This window comes from Centruroides vittatus, unplaced genomic scaffold, assembly GCF_030686945.1.
Source record: "Centruroides vittatus isolate TY-2023 unplaced genomic scaffold, ASM3068694v2 contig_651, whole genome shotgun sequence".
Taxonomy (NCBI): Eukaryota; Metazoa; Arthropoda; class Arachnida; order Scorpiones; family Buthidae; genus Centruroides; species Centruroides vittatus.
Window position 1 is genome coordinate 3,041,090 of NW_027122405.1, and position 18,163 is coordinate 3,059,252.

Consider the following 18,163-nt stretch of genomic DNA (forward strand, 5'->3'; position numbering starts at 1 on the left):
CAGAAACTAGTTACATTATAGAACAACTGACCTATACTTCAATGCTACCAGTTGGAAGACTCAAAGTCGGTCGTTGCATTGCAACATCTGTTCTAATATGCGATATATTTTTATATTATGTATATACTTTCTATATAATTAAATTTTTATTTAAAATATTTGTAAATATCCTACCTAAAAGTGTTAAAATTATTTATAATTTCGTCCTAATAAAACTATTTAATGACTTTTTTTAGATTCCTGCAGGAAAAATATAATATTTATTATCTTAAAAATTATATTACCAAGATAAATAATTTATTTTAATGGACATATAAAATATATAAGAAACAGAAGATGATCGCAAATGAAAATTTAAATCTTAAAATATTTATATAGTTTGTATTAAAAGAGAAATAAAATTATTTTTAAGATATCTTTGACAAGATTATTACAGTCAAACCGGTTTCTGTTAACTTTTTATGTTTAGAGGAATAAATAGCACAAAGTTCAACCATTGGGCAATATATTTTTTTATAATAATCATTTGTTTAATGTCTCCTATTATTTAGATTAATGAATTCATTAGTAAAAATAATGTAAATCTTTTAATTCTTTTCCTAGTAAATTATTTGCATGAATTCAGATTCAATGTTCAACAATTTAAGTGTTTTTTATTTTTTTATTTTTGTACATATTACATTCATTAAACACAAACATCTTTCAGCTCCTGCGCTGCAAATAGCTAAGGCAGTGATTCTCAACCACTGTGCCGCGAGATTTTTGAAGTGTGCCGCCACTGCGAATACCTATACATAAGCGACGTGAGACAAGTAGTTCAATCGGTTCTACCTTCCTAGGGCACGAAAAAAAGATCTAGACTTTAAAATCTGGATCACGAAATGAGATTATCGTTATCGTTTTTACGTCCAAATATAAATGAAGTTATCAAAAAACACCAAGCTCAAATTTCGCATTAGATGTAATTTGTAATTTATCATTAAATAAACATTTCGTTTACTTTGTAATGCAATCTCATTTTATATTTCATTGAAATTTATTATAGTATGCTATTTTTACAAAATATATTTTAGGTACTGTACATCCGTCAATTAACTAAGTAAAATTCTTTTAAGTTTATTTTATTTTTAGTTGCCGCAAATTTTTAAATTGTTAAAAGTGTACCGTGACGAAAAAAAGGTCGTGAATCACTGGGCTAAGGCATTACTTACTTTTCTAACTTTTCCTATTGTTTCAGGAACTGATGCAATTTTTCCCTCTGTATTGCCATCTCCAAAATCTCTGAAATCATTTATATTTATTTGAATTTCAAAACTTCATTTAATCAATCTAATTTGCTTTCATTTTTCATACACGGTGAATTTAATTCTATGTAGAGTCCAAATTAATTCGCCTAATAAATCAAGCTAATAACAAGTTAGTTAAACCAATCGACAGTCAGTTGTTAATTACATCGTTAATGATTGAATGAATTCGAAAGACATCCAATTACATAACACTAGTTATTTGGGGCCGTCCATAAATTACGTTAAGGGCGATTTTGGCCATTATAGACCCCCACCCACCCCTGTGTAAGAAACCGTAATATTTTCTTTGATCCCCCTTCCCTTCCCTATCTTACGTAATATTTAGGCATAATTTTATAGAAAGATTTTACAAAAATAAATTTTTTAATGAAACCCTAAAAACCTTAGGTCCAAAATATATAATTATTATTTAGTTAATTAATATGTACTATTATTTATAAAAGACTATGTGAACAAATTTAAAAACATAAAAATTTGATAAATTCGAATAAACAATTTATTTTAAGAACTTTATTTTTTAATTATTAACAATCTTTTTATTATTATCATTAATCAACATCATAATATTCATTTTTATATTAATTTTAATTTTCACAAAAGGACGCAAAAAACTTTGACAGATCGACGTGTAAACAGAAACTTCATATAAAATAAAACAAGAGAGAATAGAAACCACATTCCGTTGCCATATTGATTACATCTTGGCTAAGGCCAAGAAAATAAACTACATGCTGATAAAATGTGCAAAGTGCACCGGGGGACTAAATCATAAAGCTTATAAAACTCTATATAATGGGGCAATACAACCAATGCTACTTTATGCGGCCTGTAGCTGGAGTCATGTAACTAGTAAAAATTCAGTAGCAAGTAAATTATTCTCTCTTCAAAGACAGTTTGCCATCAGAATTTCAAAGTGCTACTAATGCCTCTCTGATTCTAGCAGAGCTCCTTTCTTTGCCACTATGTATTGTAGAAAAGGTTCTAAACTACTACATCAGAACTAAAAACATCAAAGGCTCAACAACGGGCTCTACTCCTATCTACGGCTGTTCATATGCTACCACATTGCAATTACCCTACTATCTCTGATCATCGCCCTGTAAACAAGGTTATCCTCAGGGTATTGTACATTTGGTGTCATCTGCTTCCTCCATGGATAACCATGCAGACATTAATATCTACACAGATGGGTCCAAAAGTCCCCTTCGTGTCTGCTCAAGTATCTGTATCTTCCTCCAAACTGATATATTTTGCCCAAAAAATGTAGAAGGTAGATACCCCCACATATCAAGCTGAAGAAGATGCTGTCTACCAAGCTGTTCAGTGGGCCACTTCACTACCAAACGAAACTCTGTCTATCAACATTTACAGTGATTCTCAGTCTGTTCTAAAAGCTCTATTAAATCCCAATTGCAATAGCAATAAAATCACATATATCCAGCATCATATTAAAAATCTTGTAAATAAGATAACCTTTATGTTAGTTCGTGGCCATACTGACATACTAAGAAATGAAAAAGCCGACTTTGAGGTTAAGTCAGCTGCAAAGGACACTGACTTAGACTACACTCACATCCCTCTCTCACGCAGCAGCCTTAAAAATTATATTTATGACAACGCTATGCAAAAATGGAATCAACAAGAGTTGAGCAGTAAAACTGATAGAATAACAAGACTTTATTTTCTTAGTGCTGAATGCAGGTTCTCATCACCACTTAGAGGTTTAACGTTTGCTACTGCTCAACTACTTACTGAGCATGTATAACCGGACAGAAACTGCCTCTTGCTTTTGATCTACAGAAAACCTAGACACTGCGACCATATGATCTATTATTGTCCAATTTACGATCAAGATAGACTTATTCTGAAATTAGAAATCTTTACGCTTGGTTTCAGGTGGCCATATCCACTCGATAAGCTTGTTCAGAAGCCACTGTTTGATGGTTTTTACAATTATGTTTAAAAAATATGGAATATAAGACTATTTATAATTTATAATTTCTAGTTTTACATTTCAGTTTTCACTTAAAACCGAATACTAATTTTATGTTTACTTTGTATCATGTATTTTGGTTTATGTATTCTTAGTGTTATACACCCATAGGAGTGGCGCACTTATTCAAATAAAAAAAGAGAGAGAGAGACAACTACACGGCCTTTTTCTCATGATAAAAAATGTGTCTGCTAGCGTTATTATTCTATCACGTCCAGGGCCGGATTAACACACTTTGGGGCCCTAGACATTTTCTTCTTACCGGGCCCCCTCCGTCTCCCACAAGAAATAGAGCACAATATATATATATATATTTAACAATAAATAAAACGAAATTAAATAATGTGAAAAACTAAAACAAATCTTAAATTTTTATTAATAAAAAATATTATTCTTATCGCTATAAAAAAAAATTCTAAATTATCGGAAGAATTACTCTCAATAAGAAGAAACATAAGAACTCATTTTCTTTAGATTTTACAATTCACAATATCCATATAAAAAGCAATATATTTTTGTTTATTTGTTTATTATATACAGTTATCCAACAGAAAAGTAAACTATCTTATTTACAAATCTTTTCAAAATAGACAGTTTGACCGGGCCCTTCTAAAAACCGGACCCTAGACATTTGTCTCATTTGTCTATTCGATAATCCGGCCCTGATCACGTCACACTTGATGACGTTAGTACAACGAGCGTTCTTAATAGAAACCGCCAAATTCAAAACACCATCACTCAACAAGATCAAAAAATAAATATAAAAATATTACGTAAGACGAGATCTATTACCCCTCTACCCCTGAGTAAGAAATCGTAAGAAATCCTTGACCCCCCACCCAGCCCAAAATACCTTATGTAATTTCTGGACGGCCCCTTTCTTAGAATAAATTCCTATAAATGACGATAGTTTTGAGGAATATGACTAGATCATTCTTAAGATATTTCGCTAGTTCGGCCTACATATCGAGTATTATGTTTTTCTATGGCTCCTGCCATTTTAGAAGCTCCTTTCGACGCTTCATTACGCCAGGATCGAAACGTGTTTTTATCAGGAATGAGATCTCTGTAATTCTGGTTATTGTAGAGATGAAGAAATAAACCATTTACTGCTGTGGGAAATTTGAAAGATTAGGTAGAGAGTTTAATAGAAACGGCAGCTGTCTGTGAAGCATATACCTTATATACTACTATATAACAGGGGTGGACAGGCAAGAGTTCAGTGGTAGCCGCAATGTAGGTTTTGCAAAATGCATGGGAGCCGCAATTCTATATTGTCGTGGCAGAGAGTATGGTAAGGCGCGCGATTTTATTATATAATATAAATATAATATAAAACAAATATTAAATATTTTTAATAAACATATTTTCACAAAATTATAAAAATAAAAAAAACAGAAATTAACACTTTCAGCAAGAGCTGCATGTAACTCAAAAAGAGCCGCATTTGCCCATGCCTGGTATATAAGTTCGCTTTATGATTACTTTAACACAGTTTTGATGGGAAAACTCTATTGCGCATTTGACAATAAGACTAGTTTTTTATTTCTAAGACTGGAAGGTATTTTCTTAGGCAATCATGACATTTATTAGAATGTGTACTCAGATGCTATATCCTGATTCTATATCCTACACATCCTAATGATCGACATTGGGAACATTAAGATGTGTACAAATTGTACACTATATCCTGGATCCTGCATTCTGGATAACAAAAGTAAATTAAGGCCTTTTTTAATCTGTTACTATTCATGACATTTAATATACCATTAATTTAAAGTAAAACGTATTAACGACATTCTTTAATATTGAACAATCGACCGTAGATTTTCAAAATTAAGGCAAGTTTTTCGCTAGCATGATCAAATTGGGAGGTTGCAAGGGGAAAGGTTAGAATAAACAAAATTAACATATTTTATTATTTTCGATTGTAAATAGGAATTAACTTTGAGTGTTTAATGTAGTGGCAAACATTCTAAAATAGACGAAGAATGACAGGAGGTGTATTTAGAGAATGTTAAAGGTAATATACGTTCCATTAAGGCAAAAATATATAATTTTTTTGGTTAATACCGTATGAATTATAATCACATACTTTTATAATATTGAGATAAAAATAAATCAAGTTATTTATATACAAATGAGTATTTTTTCCAGATGCAAAAATATCATTATAAAGTGTCTCGCAGTCCCGAAATCACTTCTAAATTCTCTGTGTAAAAGTAGAAAAATGAACTTGATAATAGAGTTAATTTCACATTTCTTTCATTTCTGTCTTTCCTTAATCTGGAAAACCGTTTTAGATAGGTGAAAGTCGAGAACAGACAGGAAAGGCTTAGGGGCAGGAGGTCCCGATTAATATATGAACTTCTGGATATGATACTGGGATGAACTTCTGGATACTCCCGATATATGAACTTCTGGTCTGAATCGAAAATTACGTGAATTCAATTCAAAATTTTTCCCTGAAAGAAATTACTGCGTATAGATGATGGCATTACTATTGCTAACAGGAAAAATATGATGTACAGGGGCAAGACACTACTAATTTGAAGTAAAGAGCAAGTGAAGAAGATTTAAATTTAATTAATTAAAAATATGATTAAAAATTTTAGCCTGGCATAGTGACGATGTCATAATAAATAATTGCTCGTGTTTATACATATTTTGCATGTAAAAAAAAATAGTATTTATACACATATAACATACATTTTTACACGCGAAATTGCATTTATTTTATAAAACAAAATTTGTTTAGTTATCAACTGTTCGAAGTTGTGAAATCATTTCTAGTCAGAAGACCGCATCTCATTTCACATGGCTTTCATAAGGCAGTATATTGTATTGCAGGTTGAGTAAGTGTATACATTAAACATACATAGGTCTACATTGCATTTATATAGATGTCTTCACTGGAAAAAGAACACAAAAAATGGGGATACTATAGATTATCGCCTATGGAATTTCGGGACGTTGAGTATATATCTGAACTGAGGGGACGGAGACGAGTTCAACGATACCCTACTTTTGGACCGGAGACAAAAAATAAGAAAGTTATCATACTTTTTAATGCTTTCATGCAGACGGCACCATAGTTGCTAGTGCTGCCATCTCGCGGTAAAGTCTGCAAACAAATTTAGAAAAGCACTCCGAAAGGCAAGAAATTGCACCAACAATCGAATGTCACTTTCTTTTCTTTCTTTTGTTCAAGAACTACCGTGAATCAATAACTAGTGACGTTAAATAATCGGCGACCTGCCGGCGGCTCCCCTCCCGGGGGAGTCGTCGGGAGCACGAACAGTTGAACGCCAGTTCCTTTTTTTCCTTTTGTTCAAGCATCGCGACTCCAAATCGCGATAGCGAGACTGAGGAGCCGTAGCCCCCGAGGGCGACCAAATTTGTTGTTAATCTAGTTAATCAATAAATGTTTTATTTGTTAAGACCTGTCTTCTGTGAATTTAAGGACACGTGTCTACTTACTGATGCACCTCCCCACTCGTTTTTGCACTTCTAGCCATCCAATCGACAAAGAGATCGAGCGCGAGAGTGTGCAAAAAGGACTTAATTCCAACTGTAGACGATCAGTGTGCTCGTGGATTAACATCTGCCTGTGTTGAAGTTATATATGGCCGACTTGCCGGACTGCCTGTTAAACACGTGATAGGCTTAGCGGAGAGAGCGACGCGACTCCCGATCATCGCGCGATCGCCGAAAAAAGTATGATAACTTTCTTACTTTTTGCCTCCGGCCCAAAAGTAGGGTACCGTTGAACTCGTCTCGGTCCTCTAAGTTCAAATATATACTCAAAGTCCCAAAATTCCATACGTGGTAATCTATAGTATACCTAAAAAATATTTTATTAACTCAAAATTCATGATATAAAAGTTAACTTTTTAACAATAATTTTTCATTAATAAACATCATAAACATTGCTTTTACAATTTACAACAGATTTGTAATTTTAGAAAATTTTTTAATAAGATATTTATTAATGTAATTAATTCTAAGCTATACATTTAAAGAATTTAAGCTATAAAAAGTCGAATACGTTTAATATATTATTTAGGTTATCAATGTAATTGGAGAAACAAATTACAGAATCATAATGTAGACATTCTAAAGTATAAAAAAGTCCTCAATTAATTCACTAAATAAAGATTTTATTATTATATTTTAAGGATTTAATAAGGATTGTGTTGGCATATTTGATGACAAAGAAGAAAAAGACCGCTCAAGAAGCAATTAGATTAATCAGAAACAGAACAGAAAGAATTTTTTTATTATATAAGAATCTTTTATAATATTTTAATTACGTGATTTAGCCTATTAGAAGAAAATATCTAATTAAAGATTTTAATTATAGTTATGATAAAATGTACATTTGTAAATGCGAAAGTTTTAAAAGGAAATTAACTCGTTTCACTCATCCAGTTGTTAAGTAGGTCAAATCTCGTCGCGTAGAGTGATTATTTTTAGAAAGCACGATGCGTAGATTTCCGTGTTATTCTTATTATGGCTGATAGCAAATTGAGTCCTATTTGCTCTCCATCGGAATTAATTTCTATACTAAAATTTCCCACTGGACGATACGAATTCCCAGAAGATCCTTATAATGAGGTATATGAGAACATTCTACTTGGAAATGGGTACGTATGCATATTGATTTTATATATCATTTTATTATATTTTTATTTAATTTAATGTTCTTTTCTAGCGAAACTGCTTTCAACAGACCGCTATTAAGAAGATTAAACGTTACTCACGTTGTAAATGCCGCATGCGGTACCGACCCCGAGTTAAATCTGATCGATACTAGTGCAGAATTTTATAAAGATGTCAATATAGATTTTTATGGAATATATGCTTTGGACATGTCGAGTTTTCCTCTACATCAGTTTTTTAATCCGGTTGCCGAATACATCCACGATGCTTTACAGTCTGGTGGTAAAATAATCAAACTATATTATATGTAAAATGTTTAAAATACTCGACACTCTTCTCTTTTCTTCTAGCCTGAACCTCTCAATAGGTACTTTTCTAATATTGAGTTATAGACCCGACCATGGTGGTCTAGATGTATACTTATTAAGTCAAAATTTATGGTAGGGTTGCTAAATTTTTTTCTTTTATTTTGAGGTCTTTGTTCAGTCTCGCATAAAAGAATAAATCATCGTGAGGCCAGATTTATAAATAAGGAACAAACTAAAAAACTCATGTAAACCTATAAATAAGTCTGGTATTAGTAAGACTGCTTACACGAATCTGCAATTAATTTAATCTGTTAAAAATAGGTTTACATTATCTAATAATGCAAAGAGGACAAGGATGTAACGAATCTGTTTTAGCTAGCACTATTAGTTGCAGTCTATCTGTTAAAAAAGTACAGTTTATTGATGAAAGCAAAAGTATATTATATATACTACATATAGGGAAACTGCTGACTAAGCTGGGGCTATTACATTTTTAGGAGGCTTAGTTACCTCACATTCCCCGTAGCTACGTCACTATCATTGTTCGACCCAAAAGATCCTAACAGCTGACGATTCTATTATCTTTTTAAAGTAATATAGAAAAATAATGTAAGCGATGGAGCTTTCTGTTTAAGCAATCAAGGCCCGCGAGTGGGCTAAAAGTTTGGACGCGCCTAGCAAAACAATTTTTATAAATTTTTGAAAAGATAAATATAGAACTTATTCTCTTTGTAATAAAGTTTTCATTTTTGTTTAGGTAGAGTTTTTGTCCACTGTCGACAAGGCATCAGTCGCTCAGCCACTTTAGTATTGGCATATTTAATGATAAAGAAGAATATGACAGCTCAAGAAGCTACTAGATTAGTCAGAAGCAGAAGAGAAATAACACCGAACGAAGGTTTTTTGTATCAAATCTGCGATTTGAATGAAAGGCTACATTCGAAATAAAATCAACAGATGCTCGGAAACATTAGTTATATAATATTATTATTAAAAATAATCGTAATATAATAGAGTTTACTGTTTCGAATTTCAAATACTGTCGTCTTTATTCTCGTCCCTAATTTATGATTAATGTCGTGTCAATAAGATTTAACATTTAGAAAAAAAGATAATAAAGCATTCACATAAAACATGTTTTTTAAATGGTAAAATGATCTTAAATGACCAGAATTTATATTGAAAAATTACATAAAATAATATTTAATGCATTTTTAAACAATTTTTATTGTATTTTTTTAATATTTATAAATATTTTAGGGCTTTCTTATCAATAAAAGTATACAAAGAAAAAACATGAAAATATATTTTTAACCGCGTATCGAGAGAACATTTAATTTATATGACTATCAATCACACCGGTTTTATGTAGGCTGAGCAGTATGTAAAACTGAATTTTGGGATTTCAAACAAATACTTCTGCTGAATGGTCCTGCTGTCATTCCCTCTATTTAGCTTCTTGCCTATTATGCCTACTCGTACTGAAGTTATAAGAAAATTTTGAAACTAATTGAACTGCTACTTGAAAAAATTCCCAATGTCTGTTCTTCTTTAATCTCATGAAAGAAGATAGATGAATGTCGACACAAAATATGGGAATCTTAGGGCCAGGAAGTCCCGATTAACTATATACGAACTTATTGTCTAGACCGAAATTCACGTGATTTCAATAAAAATAATTTTCCCAAAAGGGAGTTACATAGATGACCGGCATGATTCTGTTGTTGTCAGGAAAAGTATGATGTACAGGGGCAAGCCACTACTAATTTAACCACCCAAACATCCGGCCGTCACCTAGTTATACTAGGTGTTGAAAGTTTAACAAGTAGCGACACTTCCATATAAACAGTTTGTTATTGTTCTTTAGATACTTCCACGTAAATTGTTTTTAGTTGGTCTGCAACAGGAGCGGATCTAAGTTTTCGGGGCCTAGGACTTATTGAAGTCCAATGGGACCCGAGTTTTTGTTAGATTAAGAATTCTTAAATTGGAGTTTAAAATTGCAACTTGGTGACTTGACTAATTACGTTACATTGATCACAATAAAACATAATAATATAAATTATCATTATTATTATTATTATTAACTATATTTACTATACGATAAGTATTCACTGTTAATGAAAAAGTATTAAAAATTTATGATAATAATTTAATTTTTGCGGGCCCTTGACACTTGGAGGCCCAGGGCTTAAACCCTATTAGTCCCTACCTAAATCCGCCCCTGGATAAAGCAACATAATTTCCAAAGAAAGAGAGCCTTCCGAGAGAACTTTTATTTATGCCTTATTATGCACAGTGAGTTATATATTTCTAGGTCAAAAATAAATTAGAAATAAGAAATTTTCCTCGAACCTGGGACAAGGGTGACTACTACATATCAGAACCATATGGAAAGTTTGCAGGCTGTCCATCATCCTTCAAAACTTTTGAAATTTTTAATTATTTTGTTTAACTTTAAAAATTATTTATTTCAAATTTCTAAAATAAATTTTATTAGATTAGTAAAATAATTAAATTTATAATCAAGGACAATCTCCTTGATTTAAGATTTTATTACCAACTTCATAGTTTTCTATATATACACAAGCCGCTCTACAGAACCTGCTATCGAAATACGCGATTAGAATAATTGTGTTGTATCTGTCAAAAAAATGATCCCCAGATTTTTACATTTTTAGACCGAGGGGAGTTTGAAACATCGAGAAATGCAAACAAGTCGGGTTTTTTTTTCTGCATGTGTGAATGTCAAATTTCTTCGTGTGGGAGGAAACACGATTTTTACATCTCACTTTTAATAACTTCTATGCCTTTTGTCGAAAATTTCGGAAATACTGCAGGGAGGTTTGTGTATTAACGGGATATACTTTTAGAAATTTTCAGGAAAATCGGACCATTGATTTGGAAGATATTAAGAGAATGAGGGTCATATCTCAAAAAGCATCCATGTTATGAAATTTTTTTACTCGTACAAATTTTCAATTTACCAAACAATAAATCCATTTTTTTCAAAAATTTTTATTAAAATTAATAATAAAAAAGTTATTTTTTAAAAACACAATCTCATAACAGATGGCGCGAAACACAATTTTAAATTTTGTCATGTGTTTCTTAAACAAATATTTTTTGCCGGGAAAATTACGCAACTCGTTGCTGGATTTTTCAAGGAATTATTCCAACATTTTGTAATTTAAAAAAGTAATCGTTAAAATTAAATTAGAATAATTATTTAATGAGATGTTCATGAAGATAAATTGGAGATGTTGATCTTGTTCCACGATTTTCTGCTTGATCGAAGTATTTCTGGAAAATATAAAAGTTATTTTAACTTATATTCATGAGAAGCTAGAAAACGTTCGAGATCTACAGGTTGGGTGTAAAGTAGCTAGGCATTAAAGACTTACTGTAATTTTTTTAATAATGTAGCAATCTTAATAAAAGTTATGTGTTTATGTACATCAATTAATGAAATATTATAATTTCTTATAGTTGATGTGGACGGAATGACCGAACTCTTGTTTGTTCAGGGCGAGTGCAGATTTCTGCTTGCAATAAAATGTGGAAATCCGTGATTGCTGTGCACAGATGGTGGTGTACGATAAGAGACGTCTTGTCTATGTTCGGTTTCAAAAGCACGGAGAAGCTAATGTCTAAAGGTTCGATTGCGGACATCATTCACATCACGATCCCAGGTCGTTTAAGGAAGTTGGTGGATGGCTTTGGTGCCCACATTGGATTTTAATATATGTATCCGTGTTTCCATTTAATAAGGTATCGATATATTTGAAATAATTTTTATAATCTTTTCTTTAGAAATATTGAAATTAGAGCGATTTCTGAATGCCTGGTTACTTTCTATCCACTTTGTAGAATAAAACTAATGTATCGTACTTAAATTTTGCAGAAGTAAATTTTATCAACTGATACTCACATCGACAGTAGGATACAATTTCGGGTCGTCAAAACTTGCTGTATATTTCGCCGAGGCAAAACACTTGATAAATTGTCCATATTTCTGTAATTACAAGTATAAATACAGTTAATTTATAAAGTAAATAATTGTTCTGGAAAACTTATAAACTTGAACATATTACTTGTGGCGATGTTTGTCTGATTTTACATATGAAGTCATTTATTTCTGCCATTGTTTGGAAAAATTTCACTTGCTGTGCACAATTTTTATACAAATCCAATATCTAAGTATTAAATGATTAGAATAAATTAATATTAAGAAAATACATTTTAAAAAAAATTGCACTTAAGAGCACTTACGAACTGTTCTCTGTTTTCAATCAAGCAAAAACGAACGTTGTCTTTACCTTCCTCGTTGAGAGTTAATTAAAATACGACGTTTTGAGTTAATCATATACGCTCTTATATTTTAATGTAAGAAATAATAATATTAAATATAATATTACTTAGGAACATGAGAGGAGCAAACTGGGTATTTGCCCTCCCTGGGATCAAGTAAAAGTGACTGAAATATGTAAGCTACACTCTCAACCATGGACACTTTGATGCACTACTGTATTAAATATTTGGGGAAACCCCGAAAAAATTAAATAAAAATTTATTGAGATAATTATCTATCTCTAAGCTTTGCTCCCCTGGAAAATTTTCTGCTGGTATCTATGCTTAAAAAGAAAGTAAAATATGAAAACAGTGGTAAAGTATTAATCGGGTGTTATCGAAACATACCACAATATCGCTGAAAGTCCTTTAAAAGAGCTCTGTAAAGATCGGCAGGTCTAACAGAAGTGTCTTGCCAACAAATAATTGGTGAAAAAGCGAAAACAAATATGAATAACACCAGCATAAGCTTCATGTTCTTCGATGGTTTCCTTTCGTCTATTGTGTTTGTGCAGTGTCGGCTCATTTATATATTCTCCGTAATACGTGTATGATTTTAGAAATTTGTGATTTGTTATCGGAAAAATTAAAATTTTCAGCCATCCAGAAGGAAATTATAAATATACAGTTCTATTTTTAAACTCGTTGATCAATAAAGATTTCGATAGCGAAATATCAAATCAAACGATCCATTTCGAATTATTAATTAAACTTTGGAAAATTTATTAACATGAATACGTCAACAGTATGAATCAGTTTATAGGATTTAATTTTGAAATAAATCAGTTTTTTGGGTTATTTTTTACCGATCGCCATATTTTCCCTGTTAGAAGGAAAATATGGCGATCGGTAAAAAAAATGATCCTCTAGATATTTACATTTTTGGACTCAGAGAAGCCTGAAACGTCGAGAAATGCAAAAAATTTGGGGTTTTTCCCTGTATGTATGGATGTTAACCTGCCGAAGCTCATCTTCTGCCTAACCAATGGCACCACGCCTAAGAAGACTCTGAACAAAATTGATCGACTCACCAAGCGCTATGTTAAAAGATGGCTCAATCTTCCCCAGCGCGCCAGCGCAGAGATTGTCTATTTTCCTTACAAACAGGGTGGTGCAAATGTCACCCCCTCCAGCCAACTCGCTGACATTGCACAAATATGTCACGCCTCTTATCTGTTTAACTCTAGGGACGATAACATCACAGACATTGCAATGGGCACCCTAAACTGCGTCGTTGCCAAGAGAACAGGAAGAACACCCAGCCCAGAGGACATCTGCCAGTACCTGGATGGTTCGATGGAGGGTGACGTCGGCTCCAAGTCCTACGACATTACCTCGATGTGGACACGCCTCAGGATGGCGACCAGACGCCTGAAAACCCGCCTCAACATCAATTGGGTAATAGGACCTGGTAACCTTCCCACTATCGCTGTTGGAGACAGCATCATCAACGTTAAGGGCTGCCAAGGCACACTATGTGCCCTCCTAAAAGAACACCACCTTCGAAACCTCCTGCTAAAACCTGACCAAGGGAAGGCATTCAAGGTAACAGCTACAAGCGAGGTAAGTAATTACTTCCTCAACAACGGGCGCTTTACCCGCTTTTCAGATTGGCGCTTTATCCACCGCGCCAGACTGAGTGTGGTGGCTCTGCGAGGCCAAAAGCGTTTCGGCACCGACTCCAAGACATGTCGACGATGTGGCTTTGCGATGGAAACACTTTCGCACGTACTTTGCCACTGCCCGCCCAACTACAGACTCATCACCCGCCGCCACGACGCAATTCTCAATAGGATTGTAGCTGCCTTCCGCCCTAATGACGCTACAGTGCTCGTCAACCGCCGTGTGCCGGGATTCTCCGAGAACTGCCGCCCGGATCTAGTAGTAATCCACGAGCCGTCGAAGACCGCGACGATCGTGGACGTAACTACACCGTTCGAGAACACCCAGCAGGCTTTCGCGGCGGCAAGAGAAGAAAAGGAACGGAAGTACCAGAACCTTGTGCAACACTTCCGTAGCAAAGGTTACAACACACATCTTAGCGCATTCATCGTGGGTGCCCTGGGAGGGTACGACCATCTCAACGAGGCTACTCTTCAACGCTTGGGTATCGGTCGCAAATATTCCACCTTGATGAAAAAACTCATGGTAAGCGACGCTATCTGTTGGAGTAATGACATTTATCGACAGCATCTAGGCGACTACAACCGTAGTGCAGCAACAGCTTCAGCCCCACAGTATCAGTAGCCAGCATATAGACATTTGCTCTCAGCCTTGTTCTCCTCCAAGGTATTTGTATTATGTTTTGGCAGGCAGTCATGTGCCCATGTCACGCGTCCTTTGGTTATAACTGTTAACCGTCTGGTTGGCGATTCCAAGCCCATGTCGCGACTACTTGTATATCATGTTATTTTAGTTTTCTGGCTAATTTTGCCACTTATTTGCCTAAGTTCCGCCTGTAATATATTTTGTTTCTTAATAAAGGCTTTTGAAATGAGAATACATGCTAGAGGATGACTTGCTCATGAGAATGCGTTGGTTGTAATTTTAGTGTCAATAAAGCTGAACTGCACTAGCTGAATAATAAACAAGACATACTAAAAAGTCGCATTGAATTTGCTCTTACAGACTTCAATATGGTTAACCAGTCAAATGTTCTTTAACTCTGCGAGGAGCATTAACCATTGTCTCAACAAGAATCCATTATGTGTTATTGTAAATCAGCAATGAGCAACCTTTTCTGGATGCCGGGCGTAAAGTAACTTGTAAGCTACCGGTAAACCATATACACTTTTTCTTAGGGATTTGGAGGTTTTAAGTCCGTCATCGCCGCTATTACAGAATAAGGAACATTAGGTATTAAAATAATATATGCCAATGATATGCAAAGTAGTAATATGTAGTTTATTTTCATCTTTTCACTGGTCAAGTTCAGTCTGAATTTTCCTCGTTACGATTATCAGCTTAATTAGGATTGCAAAACGGCACGAGACAGAAAACAGAAAAATAAAATTACTTGCCACACCACTGAGTTTCTCATAATTTCTGTAAATGCTATTGCAGCAATAAAACAACCGTTTTAAATCGTTCACAACACGTTGCGATTGTTTTAAAATCGCTTCTAATGCCTTACGGGTAACAGAGAAAATCAAGAAGCGAAAAAGTACGGTTAAACTTCAATTCAGCGCCACAATTTGTTCTCTTATACAATTGACACAAATTCGGCGTCTTCAATGTAAAATCATACAGTTATGGTAATTCACACGTATCTAGCAGTCTAAGGCCCGTTTACGAGTAGTCACTAGCGCTTTACGAGAATGGCGCTACTTAAAAAGGCGCTGTATTGAAGTATCTGGTTGTTTAGGAAAAGTAGACGCCTTATGTGTTTTTTCACTCAATGAGTGACTTTAGTACTTTGGTGTAAAATATCCGCAAAAATAACCCTCCTCCCGATAATTTGCTAAAGAATTCAGAAACAACTTTTTATTTTCTTAAAGTAACTCCAGATGGCAGTATTCTGTCGTCATTCGTTGCGAATGAAAAATACTATGCTGCCATCTATTTACTAATACTTCTACTATTTCTTAACGAGATCGTTTTTGACATGTATATGTTGAGCTCATGTATCAGTTGACTCCTGTATAATAACTATATAGATAGAAATTAATCAACCATGGTGTTTTGCAAACACTTCAAAATATTTCAAGCTAATTTCTATTTAAAAAATGAATGAAAAAAAAGAGTTCTTCTCAAATACTTTACAAAAATAATCAGATTATGATTTTTAACTGAATTCATATTTCGGATAGTTGGTTGGATAATTCTCGCGAGGTCCAGAATGGGATCCAATTCGAACTCGAAAAATTTTTTACAGTTTGAATCAAAGAAAGGATTGACAGCGATTGAATGGAAAGTAGGCCATGAGAAGATACAAGCAGTCCCAGTTATGAGAGTAGAGAAAAACGAAGTGAGAAAAATAAATCACGGAGTCGGCCAAGGAGGACCTGGGTGCCTAGTCTCCAAAGCCGACCCAAGAGTTTTTGGCGCCCCCTTTTAATACTAGATGATTTGTGCATTGAATAACCTGCAGACCAGATGTATTATTTGTACAGTACAGTACAAATAATACATCTAAAAGAAAAATTTCAATTATTTTAGTAAGTTAAAGGTTATTTTTGCGTCATAGGCGATGCTTAGTGCACCTTAAGTTCGTGTTGGCCGCTCCAATCTCGTGTTATGAGTAGCAGTATGAACACACCAAATAGTAATAACTCGTTCAGTGAGACTATTCTCATTGAATGGTCTCACTGAACGAGTTATTACTACGTGCCACTCCCAACACGTTAGAACTGGGAGCCTATAAATATAGGGCACGTAATCAAAATCCACTAAAGTTTAGCCAAATACAAGCTTTTTTTTCCTATCATAAGCTCGATCGAAAACAAAAACTAGCGATTAAAACTAGCGATTGCCTATGGCATCCATAAAGTTATATTTTTTCTAAAATTGCACCAAACAAACATAGATTTAAAAAAAGTACACCTTTTTGGCACTTTTTGCTGATTGGTTCGTGTTCGTAAATAATCGTATTATATACGAATCAATGAAATGCCGCGATAATTTAAACCAGCGTAAATTTTCTCTGCGTAAATTTTGAGCTATTTTTTAGGCTTCGAGCAGACCGCGTTATATCGAATCAGCGTTAAGCGAGGCAGCGTTAAGCGGAGTCATACTGTATATGACCCTCCTCTATATTCCCACCCACTAGACCTTTAACCATCAAATTTTAGTAGCATCAATGCCCCTAATACACAAACTTCCTGAAAAATTTCAGAAATTTTCAACAAAAGACACAGCAGTTAAGTGGGTAAACGTGCTCTCTCCCCAAACACATTAAATGTATTTAAGGCGTCCAGTTTCTGCCACGGTGCAAGGCGTGATTCATGGAGTTTACAGATCTTGTCCATGACAGAGTCAGTTGTCGCAGACTCCGTGTCACACCTGGAAAAACCTGTGGGAACGCCGAGATGCCTGTATGCGTCGTCATTGTTGAGCCTAGGGAGTGCTGTCTGCTTAATGGAAAAAGAGTTAGTACCAGTAGTGTGGGACTTACCCAGAACAGACAAGGTGCCGCACTTTGCGTGGTTGAAACTGATACCGGCCCAATCGGCCCGTGAAGAGATGGAGTCCAGTTGGTCTTGTAGGTCGCTTTCACTGTTACTGACCAAGGCTATATCGTCCGCGTAGGCAAGGACGTCAATGGTGTGACCATGGAGGCAGTAGCCTTTGCCCAAGGATTGGAGGCGGCGTAGCGCAGGCTCCATTGTCAGAACAAAAAGCAGAGGGCTAATGGGCAGCCCTGGCGGACTCCCGAGAGCATTGCGATGGGATCAGTGTATCCAGTACTGGTTCTAACCCTGGTGGTGGTCCACTCGTAGAGTTGTTGGATGGTGGAGATTGTGTCTTGGTGGAGGCTGTGCCAGGCCAAGGATTTCCAAATGATGTCATGTGGGATATTGCCGAAGGCGTTGGCTATGTCCAAC

The 18,163-nt window shown here is 34.5% G+C and overlaps 2 protein-coding genes across 2 annotated transcripts; both read left to right on the top strand.

Annotated features, from left to right (window-relative positions):
- The first annotated feature begins 7,753 nt into the window (after positions 1-7,753).
- On the top strand, positions 7,754-9,520 carry LOC136979868 (dual specificity protein phosphatase 3-like). Its single transcript, XM_067275888.1, has 3 exons — positions 7,754-7,946; positions 8,015-8,244; positions 9,028-9,520. The coding sequence occupies exons 1-3, from the start codon at positions 7,813-7,815 to the stop codon at positions 9,216-9,218; spliced, it is 555 nt and encodes a 184-aa protein (XP_067131989.1). The 5' UTR covers positions 7,754-7,812; the 3' UTR covers positions 9,219-9,520.
- Positions 9,521-13,565: 4,045 nt separating this feature from the next.
- LOC136979859 (uncharacterized) lies at positions 13,566-14,867 on the top strand. Its single transcript, XM_067275880.1, has one exon. It carries the CDS (start codon positions 13,566-13,568, stop codon positions 14,865-14,867), a length of 1,302 nt encoding a protein of 433 aa, XP_067131981.1.
- The last annotated feature ends 3,296 nt before the right edge of the window (positions 14,868-18,163 follow it).

Bases quoted from the DNA above. Each gene is read 5' to 3' on its own strand.
- LOC136979859 (XM_067275880.1), top strand. From the start codon at position 13,566: ATGGATGTTAACCTGCCGAAGCTCATCTTCTGCCTAACCAATGGCACC.
- LOC136979868 (XM_067275888.1), top strand. From the start codon at position 7,813: ATGGCTGATAGCAAATTGAGTCCTATTTGCTCTCCATCGGAATTAATT. The intron at 7,947-8,014 runs GTACGTATGCAT...GTTCTTTTCTAG, and splicing joins AACATTCTACTTGGAAATGG to CGAAACTGCTTTCAACAGAC. The intron at 8,245-9,027 runs GTAAAATAATCA...ATTTTTGTTTAG, and splicing joins CGATGCTTTACAGTCTGGTG to GTAGAGTTTTTGTCCACTGT.